Source organism: Lagopus muta, chromosome 3, assembly GCF_023343835.1.
Source record: "Lagopus muta isolate bLagMut1 chromosome 3, bLagMut1 primary, whole genome shotgun sequence".
In the NCBI taxonomy this organism is placed as follows: Eukaryota; Metazoa; Chordata; class Aves; order Galliformes; family Phasianidae; genus Lagopus; species Lagopus muta.
The window spans coordinates 94,120,827-94,133,544 of NC_064435.1; the positions used below are offsets into that span (position 1 = coordinate 94,120,827).

General features: G+C 39.6%; 1 protein-coding gene across 2 annotated transcripts in view; it reads left to right on the forward strand.

Moving 5' to 3' along the window:
• CNTNAP2 (contactin associated protein 2) overlaps positions 1–12,718 on the forward strand; it is a 654,845-nt gene that overhangs the window by 566,475 nt on the left and 75,652 nt on the right. For both annotated transcript variants that reach the window (XM_048939493.1, XM_048939492.1), the window contains exons 17-18: positions 3,867–4,085; positions 6,504–6,740. In XM_048939493.1, coding sequence (XP_048795450.1) covers positions 3,867–4,085; positions 6,504–6,740 — 456 coding nt within the window. The remainder of the gene's footprint in view (positions 1–3,866; positions 4,086–6,503; positions 6,741–12,718) is intronic.

Sequence of the window (12,718 nt, forward strand, 5' to 3'; positions counted from 1 at the left end):
TCTAGTATATCCATGTCTGTCTGGTACTGGGAGATCTGTATTGGACACAGGACTTCAGATGTGGCTTCACTAGGGCTGAATATAGAGGAAAAGTATAACTTCTCTCAGTGCTGATAGCACTTTGCCTAATGTAGCCCAGGATGCCATTCACCTTCTTCTGCTGCAAGGGCACACTGCTGGCTTGTGTTCAAATTGGTGTCCACCAGGGTGCTGAGTTACATGAACAGCTGCTTTCCAGTAGCACAGCCTCCAGCAAGTTCTGGTGGCATCCTCAGATGCAGGACGTTGCACTTCCCTATGTTGAACTGTATAATGTTCCTAATCAGTCCATTTCACCAGCTTGCTGAGATTCCTCTGGATGGCTGCACAAACTTCCAGTATATCAGCCATTCCTCCTAGTTTTAAATCATCAGCAAATCATCTGACAGTGCACCCTGCCCCATCATCCCAGGGCAGAATGCTGGATTAGATACTGGGTAAGTTTGAAACCAGTATTGACTCCAGGGGTACCCCAAGAGCCTAGTTTCTGTGTTTATTTACCAGTTAACCTGGGCTAGTTACTGGTACACTGTCACTGTATTTCCTACCTTCCAACTTTCATCTTCCTTGCCTACACTGGCAGTATAAGATCCAAGATCATGTAATACTGCATGGTCTTTTTTGTTTGCCTTCTTAACCCACAGACAAATACAGAATGTGTCTGATCTGTACGGTGAACTCCCATGTTGGAGAAAATAAGGTTCTTCTGCACAGTAAGAACAATGAGAAGGGCATTGTGTTCGCCAAAGATGCAGTTCTACATGATGAACGGATTGCTGGCTACGACCTTTGAAAATGGAATTGATGAAAGAAACATCTTCAGATTTAATTACACATAATTGCACAAGGCACAGAAATTGTAAATCTAAGTGTAGCCACAAGCCCACAAACCTCAATTTACTGAGGTGGTATATGTGCCAGAAGCACATAAAAAAATTCACCTTGTTCAGTTTTATGGAATTTCCATCTTGTATTGACCAAATACACTAAGAATATAAGAATATTCTTATTACACTAAGACACTTACATACACTAATGCACTTATGTACATTAAGAATAAACATATATATTTTTTTCTTTTTTAGTTCCTCAGTTAAGCAGCTTCAGTTGTTTTTTCAAAGTTTGATCCACATTCACATCTTTTAAAAGAATCACCTTGAGTTTTAGTGTATTTAGTAAGACAGAAAATAAAATGGTCATAATGAAAGCTCACTTCCTGAGCTACAAAGTGACTGGCCTTTGTAGAAATCTCAGGTATCTGTGCTGCTTGCTCATTGTGCACGTATTTCTGAAAAATACAGCTGACCACTGAACAGCTGATCAGCTTGCATGTTAAATGATTTATAATCTTTCCCTTCAAAAGTTTGTCCGAATAGTGCCATTTCTGTGTCAAATCAGGATGTATTTGAGTCCAAAATGCCACATTATGCAAGGCTGTATGTATAGACATAGAGAGACTGAAAACTGTACTTTTAGAGAAAAAAAAAGACCTGAACAGTTGCTATTTTCCACATAAATAAATAATAAACTGAACTTCTGAATAAATCTGATGTTATACTGGGTCTGGGTGGGTGCAGAGAGAAGAAGGGCTGCAAAGGTGGTCTTTTGGAAACAAGCTAGGCATGGTTTTGCTAGTGGGAGGTAGTGAGACCATTTTTGTTTGTTTGTTTTGCTTGTTAATTTACTTTTTTCTAACCTCTCTATCTGAACTATTACATTATCTTAGCACGTGAGTATTCTCACTTTTTGCTCTTCCTGCTCTCTGGATAGAGTTGGAGTAAGAGGGTGCACAGGTGAGCTGTTCAACTGCTGAGCTGCTGGCCAGAGTCAACCCACCACAGATGCTCATCCTCTCCTAGTAAAAAGCCAGAACAAATCATTTTATCTAGACACTACCCTGGTTGAAGAATACTATTACACTGTAGACTGAAATTTTCATTCAAATAGAAGCTGAGAATTAAGAATCAGAACTACCAACAGACCTTGCGTGTAAGATGCTGCCATGCAGCCTGTGATTATCTGGATTGATCTTTGCGTTGATGTCCTTCATGGTTTGTTTTTTTTTTTTATCTAGCCAATGATTTCCTCTCCTTTGGTTTTTAAGACTTGTGTGTTCATGTTGCCCAGGGATGAATCAGTACAACCCACCGATTCTGTGCTGCCCTTGCACTTCTCTAACTTTCAGCAAGTCAGTAGGTACCTGCGCTGAAAACAAAACTTTGATGAGAAGATTGTTCTGGGATGCTCCTCCTTCCCCAAAAACAAGAAGATTCATTATAAGAATATAATATGAATTTGTATGTCTAGTGCACTTACTTTTACATTAGAGCAAATCATTCTCTTCACTAAGCACGAATTTCATTATAAAATAAGTCTTCAGACTGACACAGTCAATATAACATGCATATAGCTGGACTGTACAAGCATGAAGACTTCTACATGAAGTATCTCTGCACTTCACTTTCTCTTAAAAAAAAAATAATTTCCCTTATTAAAAAAAAAAAAAAAAAGTACTTCCTACCAGAAGATCAAAAGCTTGCAAACCAAGAAGTATTCTTGCTGAAGTTTCCAAAGTCCAGGGTGGTTTTACACTCAGGGAACCCGTAAAAATATCAACAATGCTGTCTGTTGCCTCAGAATAAGAGGAATGTGCTACAAAGGCATTCTCATTTTACAGTACTGTAGAAAGATAGTGTTTCGGAAGTAAGACAAGCCTGGCAGTGAAGAGATCTGAGGTGTTTCTTCAAAGCAAAATGTAAGGGACAAATACACACTTCTCCTTGAAAACAAACATGGATATAACATACTGCAGAAGTACTGACTTTACTGACTGATTTTACTCTACTGCTTACTTAGCCTGAGTTTATTGTCAGAATCCCTGAAATTATAAGGTGTGATAGCACTAAAATGAAGCATCTTTATTTCTTTAATGGCAAGCTTTGACCAGAGATTTTTCAGGAAAATAAAATGGCATTGTAGCTTTGTTTGTTTTAGAAAAACAAATCAAATGGAAGTCTCGGGTTTCTATATTTTTCCTCCTTTGTGAATGCTGTCAATAATAACCCATCCTGTGGTAACTCTTTCATCTAGTGTTTTGCCACTGTAAAATAATTTTTAAAATACATTTAGTATAAACTAAATCTCAGTAGGAAATTTAAATTTAAATTTCTTCAGTCAAAATCATCTACGTACATTCCCTGTACAACCACCAGTATATTGATATATCATGATGGATATAACCTCGTGGAATGCCTAGTAGAGCTTATTGGGCATTTGTAGAATATCTAAACATTCTTTGAATTTTTTACTATAAAAAGAATGCTACAGTGTTTGCTAAGAGTCTATTCCTTTTTCAGTCGGAAAATTTCACATCACTTATTTACCACCATTTCATATATTTATTAGTTTGTTGTAGAAATTAACTGCCTCCCAGAGGAAGAAGAAAAAAGAAAAAACTCTGAAAATTAAAAAAAAAAAAAAAAGAGGAATTTATTTCAAGATCTGCTGATGTTTTAAAAGTTTACGAGCATATTTCTCTGATATTATTAAAAATATAAGTGGAAATAAAAATTCTTCTTTCAGGATATATTTCACTCTGAGTTAATTTTAACTGATTTAATTTCTGTCACATGCTGTAGAACGTTTTCAGAATGGCTTCTTGGAAAGCCGTTTCTCTAATTCCTCCTCATTAGAAGGAGCTAAACGTGCTTACAAATTCTGAATGGTGTCTGAGCAGTATGTATTTCTACTTAAATATTTTCTATTTAAGAAGTGTGGATGTGTATGTTCACAGCATAGTATGGGTTTGATTTCGCTCAATGTTTCAGCTGCTACAGAGGTTTCATTTTCATTTGATGTTGGAAATGGACCTGTGGAAATAATCGTCCGGTCTCCCAGCCAGCTGAATGATGACCAGTGGCATCGGGTCAGGGCAGAGAGGAACGTCAAACAGGCCAGCCTGCAGGTAGATCAGTTGCCTCCAGAAGTCCGGAAAGCACCGACGGAAGGACACACACGACTGGAATTGTACAGCCAGCTCTATGTAGGTAAGGCGCAGAGGAGATAACCAGGCTTCAGGTACTGGATGAATGCTCTGCCCCAGTTAAGCATCAGTTAATTTAACACAGGAAGATGCCTTCCCAAATATTAAAAAATAATAATAATAAAGAAGGAGAAATAGCAAGCACCTGTGAAACTGCAGAGATAAGAGGATTAGCTAAGAGAAAATATTCAGTACCGGCAACATGTAATTTTTCGGCAGTAGTGCCAAGCTCCTGTTTTTGGCCAGTTTCTCTCTCACATGTACTTATTTACAATTGAATTTAAAATTTCTGCATAGATCATGCCAGGACTGTGTGAGCCTGCTGTGTCCATCCTAGTCACACAGGTTTGGTCACTGTCCATGCTTTTGCTCTTACTGCAATAGTTTCTCTTTAGTCATATGGGCAGTTTTCCCATTTGCTATAGAATAGAATCACATGGTGTCACAAAAATTCATTCACCAGAACCAAATGAATACAGCTGCTTTCTGGAGATGCTGTTTTCCAGTGCGTTTTTTGCGTGTTATTCCAGCAGTACTTGTATTTCTCTGACTGTTAGACCTAGGAATCCAAAAGCCAGACACGGCAAGTGCCACTAGTTGGAATCAAAAGTACATGAAAAAGTGAGCAAAGAAGCAGCACCTTCCTACCTCTTTATATATCTATTAAGTGAGGAAAGGAAGGAAGAAGAAAAAACAGACATTACCTCACTTTTTTCCATGTTAGTCCAGATACAAAAGCAGAAATTAATCAAAATGCTGTTTAAAGCCTTTCCCTCCTTGGTAAGCAGCACATGTTGCTGTAAACCACTTTAAAAGTGTCATCACCAGAGAGACAGCCATTGTTTACACAATGAGTTTCTCCTTTACTGCTGGCTGTGATCCCAATAAAAGCCTGTTTCCAAGTAAATTGAAATATTAATTCTTTTTAGAAGACAAAGCCTTAGACTTTCAAAAGAAATACCAAGACTTTTTATGAAAAGAGAGCTGGAAATATTCAAGCCTGAGTTCTCGGGGAATTGCTAATAACTGTTGATTTTTATAAATTGTTTTGAATTAACACTTGTACCATCCATCTTTTGAAATGCTTGGTACTTGTACTGCCAAACGCTGAATGTCCAAACCTGCAGCTGACTTTCTTTCTTTCTGAATCAGATACATTTCCTATAGTTTGCAAAGAATAGTGTCTCTGATTCAAATTCTAGCTGAGTCTGACAGAGAATTGATGTGAGTTCAAGTGTCCTCAGTGAACATTCTGAGTATCACAGCCTGCAGAGTGACACGGAATAAGAATAATTTCAGTACTCCATTTTCTGTGATAAATATTCCTTGGGACAATGAGGGAACCTGAAGCACTACTTAAAATCCTAAGGGCTAGAATATCCATCAGGACAGGAAAGATGTGAGAATTATAAGCATTAGAATTCTTTCATCACCATGATGTATATTATTTTGCATCAAGTGGAACCACACCTGAATGGCCTCTGCCCTGTGCACTTCAGAAGAGACCAGAATAGACTGTTTTTTTTTTTTTTAAGAGGATTAATCCAAATTACCCAGTGACCAGACACAGATTTGAAGCAGCCTCTTTGATTTCTGTGGCTGATTTGAAGCAGCAGATGGTCTATATTTAGTCCTCTGCCCTACCCAGGTATTCTGTGCTCTGCAGACATGAGTGTTCAGATCTCTTCAGGCGTATGTGGGACTCTTCATCCTACTGTGGGACTGCAGTAATCAAAGGGATGAGAGCGCTGTGTGGCAACTTCTCACTGCTTTTTGCTTGCAATTTCAGGTTTTTTGGTTTTTTTTTTGTTGTTGTTGTTTGTTTGTTTTTAATCCAGCTCTGAGTAAGACTTCCTGAGATAAAATCATGTTTTACAGCAAGTATTTACTGGGGAAAAAAAAATAGTTCTTAGTGACTGCTAAGAAAAACATTCCAATCCAGATTTTCAAATACAGCTCTTCAGTGCTGTGTCCTTCTCCCTGTGTTTAGGCAATTTAGCATCATACCTGATGTTGCTTGGATATGAGCATCTGTATTTCCTATTCCTTCTTTCTCCATTTCCCATATTAAGTGTTTCAAATATGTAACATATTATGATATTGCAGTTAGCATCCATCAGCAATAATTACATACCGAACACAGTTATATCTTAGCAATGTAGCCAAGCCCAATTCTTCCATGGTCATCTCTAAAAATCTTAAAGCTTAATAAGTGTAAAGCAAAGGCACTTACTCTTTAGGTATATTTTTGGCACAGTCTGAAAACTGAGGTTTCACTTTCCACTGATTTCGATTTCACTAGGATGTTGTAGCGCCTCACTTGTATAAATTAGTTACTTAAGTTACTTACCTGTTGTCAGAAGCCTAGCAGGATATTTCCTATAAAACTGTTCACTGTTGTCTTTTTAACATTTCTGTGCAGGTGCCGCGGGCGGCCAGCAGGGTTTCCTAGGTTGCATTCGCTCATTAAGGATGAATGGGGTAACACTGGACTTGGAAGAGAGAGCAAAAGTCACTCTAGGGGTGAAGCCTGGCTGCTCTGGCCACTGCACAAGCTATGGAATGTACTGCGCCAACGGAGGAAAGTGTGTTGAGAAATACAATGGCTACTCCTGTGACTGCTCCAAAACAGCGTATGATGGACCATTTTGCATTAAAGGTAAGTGAAATACGCAGAAGGCAGAGTGTGGGTGAATAATTAAATCAATTTTTGAGATGTTATTAATTTAAAAACTAAATCCTTTCCAATACTTTTTACTAGAAAGCCAAATTATGCATCCATGATTTAAATTTGATATTTTGTAAAAATGTCAATGCTGCTACTCATAGCAGGTCATAGAATCATAGAATGGTTTGGGTTGGAAGGGACCTTTAAGATTGTCTACTTCCAATCCCCCTGCCATGGGAAGGGATATCTCCCACTAGACCGGGTTGCTCAAAGCCCCATCCAGCCTGGCCTTGAATGCTTCCAAGGAGGGGGCATCCACATCATCTCTGGGCAACCTGCTACAGTGCCTCACCGCTCTCATAGTAAAGAATTTCCATCTAATATCTAGTCTAAATCTACCCTATTCTAGTTTAAAACCACTTCCCCTCATCCTGTCACTACCTGGCCCTATAAAAAGTTCTTCCCCAGCTTTCCTGTAGGCCCCTTTCAGGTACTGGAAGGCTGCTACAAGGTCTCCTCAGAGCCTTCTCTTCTCCATTCTGAACAAACCCAGCTCTCTCAGCCTGTCCTCGTAGGGGAGGTGCTCTAACTCTCTGATCATCTTCATGACCCCTCTCTGGAACCACTCCAACAACTCAAAGTCATTCTTGCGTTGGGGGACCCAGAACTGGATACAGTGTTCCAGATGGGGCCTCACAGGAGCAGAGTAGAGGGGCAGCATCATTTCTTTTGACCTGCTCCTTTCGTGCTCCCTTTGATGCAATCCAGGATACAGTTGCCTTTCTGGGCTGCAAGTATACATTGCTGGAGCATGTTGAATCTTTCATCAACACTCACCACCCAGCCCATAATTGTGCTTGGGATTACCCCAGCACAGGTGCAGGACTTTGCACGTGGCCTTGTTGAAGTTCATGACGTTTTCATGGACTCAACTCTCAAGTCTCATCAGATCCCTCTGGTTGGCATCCCTTCCCTTTAATATGTCGACTGCACCACTCAGCTTGGTGTCATCGGCAAACTTGGTGAGGGTGCACTCAATCTCACTGTCCATGTTGCCTACAGAGATGTCAAATAGCACCGGTCCCACCACCGGTCCCACTTGCCACCAGACTCAACTTGAACTTTGAGCCATTGATCACAACTCACTGAGTGCAACCATTCAGCCAATTCCTTATCCAGAAGTGGTCCATCCATCAAATATACTTTTCTCCAATTCAGCAACCAGGATGTCATGTGGGACAGGGTCAAACACTCCTGGGTATGATCAAGGCCAGATTGAATGGGGCCCTGGAGAACCTGACTGAGCACCTGATTTAGTGGTTGACAGTCCTGCCTCTGGAGGTTGGAACTAGATGATCTTTAAGGTCATTTCCAACTCAAGCCTTTCCATGACCATTGTATGATGATTCTATTATTATTAAACTGAAGAGCCCAGAACTGGGCACAGTGCTCCAGATGAGATCTCACCAGGACACAGGAGGAGGAAAACCACCCTCTGGCCACCCTCCTTTTAATGCACCCAGGGTAGCATTGGCCTTCTTGGCCACAAGGGAATATTGCTGGCTCTTTGTTTTCAAGTCTAGATTGTTCAGCAACTTTTACAATGTGTTCAACTGTTTTTCTTGATTTAAAAGTCTTAATGCCAGTTAAATTTACAATGTAAAATTTAATGGGCTGGAAATGACTTGTTTTTAATATTATCAGCACCATTTGTTACAGAGATTTTGTAATTATTTTGATCACACAATGGTCCCAAACCAATCTATTTGTGCTTAATTTATGCTTTAACTCTTATCCCAGTACTTCATGGTTGGATTTACAGAGCAGCCCCATGAAGTCATCTGCAGTAAATAGTGCCTGGGGATATTCTGGATGAGTACATTGGTTTACAGCACTGAAAGAATGGAAATGGACAATCTGAATTTTTTTATAAAGTCTTATGGATATAAAGAAATGTTTCTAGCACCTCTACACTAATGCAGCAGAATTACTAGGTACTTCATAGCTACATAAACTTTATTGTTGATAAAGAAAACGTAGACAGTGAAAGGGAAAATGGCAAAAATTAGAAGTCTTTCCAAAAATTTGATCTCTATTTCCAGTTTCCTGCTCCAGGATACAGAGTTTGCAATGTGTTCCAAATTTCATTAGCATGGTGAAGAGAAAAAATTAATGAAAATTAATGAAGAGAGAAAAAATACCTAAAATATCACTGTCTATGCTGCAGGCCTCTGGCTGGACTGGAAGTCTGATACGAAGAACTGAAACTTACAGTTTTACTACTGTTGATACAGCAGCGCTTACAAATCAACCAAACCAGAGTTTGTCTGTGCTAAACACTAAATTATTCCTCTAGTTATGTTTTTTTATTCTGTTAGATTCACATCCAGGAAAAATACAACATTTACTTAGAGTTGTTTTTGGCAGAAGCTTGGCATTTTTCTATCCATATTAAAAAAAAATAGGTAAACATAAATGAAAACCACTTTGAAAAGTTATGACAAAAGAAAAAAGTATTAAAATTAAATTATCTAAAAACAACATGGCAACAATTCTTTTTTTGAGTCAATAAAATTGAAGTGTAAAAGACTACTCTGGTTCTGACCTGAACAGTTTTTTTCTGGGTATAACTTACTTGCAAACATATACGCTAAATACACACTACCATTCTTCTACAGCGCATGACAAATTAATTAATTAGTTGAGATCATTGTATTCACATTCCCAGGCACTGCTTTGTATGGTTTTAGTTGTGATGGACACATTTTATTATTTGTCTTTGAAAGCCATACAGTGAATCCTGATGAAATTCCTGTATGCAGGAAGAGTGAAAGCCATTACTTAGGTCAGCAGTCATACACTTTGCTTGTGACTATGCACAAGAAATATGTTATATTTACAGGGATTTATAAAATAGTGCTAGAGACTCATTAGAATCTGGTTATCTGAAGAACACCGCTTAGGTTTTGATGAAGCGCTTTGATGCATGAGCATCTTCAACAAAGGACAAAGCTCTATTATGACAGAAGGAAATGAAGGTAGAAATATATGGGCAGACATAAAAGAAGGTGGCTGAAGCATGTCTCTTTAATGGACTTTCATAATCCCCATCTTAGCAGAGAAAAATAGCATTCACTTCACAATCACAACTTAAGTGTCAGGGAGTTATCTCTAGATCTGTTTGTGTCTGTGATGGGGACAGCAGGACCACAGGCTCACCAGCCCAAAAAGAGGAGGAAAGGGGAGGGGGGTGTTGGTGGTTCACAGGCAGGTTCAGCCCAGTACTGTGAGTAATAGGGCTGGGGACCCCCTGGGAAAGGGGGAAGGGTGGGGAAATGGGAGATGGGTCTGAAAATACAACAGCGGAAAGAATCTGAGGAGGAAAGTTAATTTACTAAATATGATATTGGAATGCAAGATAACACACTGTAATACAAGATATAATTGGAATTGAGGCTAATAAATTAAATAAAATGAGAAACAGTGTGTCCAAAACCAAAGGCCTTCGGAGGTGAAGCAGCTGGGAAGCACACCCACACAGTGCCAGGCAGCAAGAGAGTCCTGTGACTTGCAGGTCTTACCTTCCTCTCTGAACGCGAAGTCCCCTGGGTTCTTCTTCTCTTATGAGGACCACATATCCAGAAAGTTGTCAGCCCACAGAACTGGAGTGTTAACTCTTTAATTCCCTGAGCTTCACATGATGTTCTGATGTGTAATATTGATAGCAAAAGTCATAAAACTGTGGCATTCCATCCCTTACTCCACATCAGTATATCATGCTTCAGCATAGTATTTAACAGCCCATTGTATTGTTCAAGTTTACCAGAAGCTGGCACACGATAAAGGATACGATAAATCCACTCAGTGCCGTGATCTTTGCCCCAAGTATTTACAAAGGAATTTTTGAAGTGAGACCCATTATCTGACTCAATTCTTTCTGGAGTGCCACGTTTCCATAGGACTTGTTTCTCGAGACCTAATATGGTGTTTTGGGCAGTAGCATGGAGTGCAAGATATGTTTCAAACCACCCATTGGTTGCCTCCACCATGATGAGCACATAACGATTACCATCGTGAGATCGTGACAAGTGTCATGATCAAGGTGATATAGTCAACCTGCCACGCCTCCCCATATTTATACTTCTGCTATCAATCTTTCCCCCGGGAGGTTTCATCCTCTTGGCTTGTTTGATTGTGGCGCATGTGTCACAGTCATGAATAACCTGTGCAATGGCATCCATAGTTCAGTCCACCCGTCGGTCTCTAGCCCACTTATATGTTGCATCTCTTCCTTGATGTCCAGAGGTCTCATGGGCCCACTGAACTAAAAATAACTCACCCTTGTTTTGCCAGACCAAGCCTATTTGAACCACTTCAATTATGGCAGCTTGACCTATCTGTTGGTTATTTTGTTGCTCCTCATTAGCCCAATTCTTGGGCTCATGAGCATCTACCTGGCACGCCTTTACAACCATACTCTTTATTCAGGCAGCAATGTCTTTCCACAGTTCAGCAGCCCAAATAATTTTACCCCTCTGTTGCCAGTTGTTTTGTTTTCGCTGCTGTAACCACCCCATAAGGCATTTGCCACCATCCATGAGTCAGTGTAAAGATAGAGCATTGGCCACTTCTCCCGTTCAGCAGCACCTAAGGCCAGCTGGGCAGCCTTTACCTCTGCAAATTGGCTTGATTCTCCTTTTCCTTCAGTGGCCTCTGCAGCTTGTGTGGGGCTCCACACAGCAGCTTTCTATCTGTGATTCTTCTCCATAATACGACACGATCCATCAGGGCAAATTAAATTCTCTGGTAACCACAGGTAACCCACGACACTGGGGGTCCCCGCGCTTCTAATATTTTTCCTAAACTTTTCCATATTCCCTGCAACCATTCTGTGGTTGTGGGGAAGGCTTCTTCCAGGTAATGTAAATGAAGAGGAATACAAGGAATACATGCAGGTGAATTGATAACATTAAGCCAGAATTCCAAAACTGCATATGGAACAGAGAGGAGAACTTGGATACTGGTATAAACATGGAATTGTTTGTAAAATTATTTGCTCCCTCTGGGATGTAACTGTCAATGTTCAAATCATACAACATTGTATATGGGTACCAGGCGTGTGTCTTCATCAGTGCCCTTACTTGGATATTTACATATACAGCTCCAAAACAGAACATGGTGAACTTCATAAGGAACAGTACATCCCAAAAAACATAATGGCCTTTAACCCTTTATACAGCACTCCTAAAATAAAGAACAGATCCATGGCTGGCAGTTGCTAGAGGAGAAAAAAAAAAAAAGAAAAAACTCGGAACAGTGTCCAGAGTATGGCAGACTGCCCAGACTAAAATCTAACCTACAAAGGTCAAAGCTAGCTACAGCACTCTGCAAATCTCTGACTTTAAGAAACCTTTTTTTTTTTTTTCCTGCTAATGTTAAAAGGTTGAGATTTGGTTCAGATTGCCTGTATTCTCCACCAATAACTGTCATGGAGTTATCTCTAGATCTATCTGTGTCCATGACAAGGGGGGGAAAAAATGATAAAACCATGACATCATGTCATCACTTTTTGGCAGTATGCACATTTTGAGCAATTATTGTCAAGAATGAAGTACAGGAAGAGTAAAATTTCATCAAAAATCTCTGACAAACACCTTGAGACCTCACAATAATTGCAACCACTGCCATCAAACCAGATTGGAGTGTTAGTTTCATAAAAACAAGGTCAAATATCCCACTAGTTTTATGTTCTTGTTCCTCTTTCTCTTTTATTTTTCAATGTTTTAAAAAATATATTTAAAATGTTATGTTATTAATATAGTAATGATATTGTTTATTTTGTGAGGGATGCTCCAAAACTAATGCCTCCTGTTTTATGTTGACCCATAATATCAGAGGTGGATATCGGTGTTATGGCAGTAGAAGTTAAGCCTTCCCAACAGTATTCCATTACATTTTGTTGCTGTGTG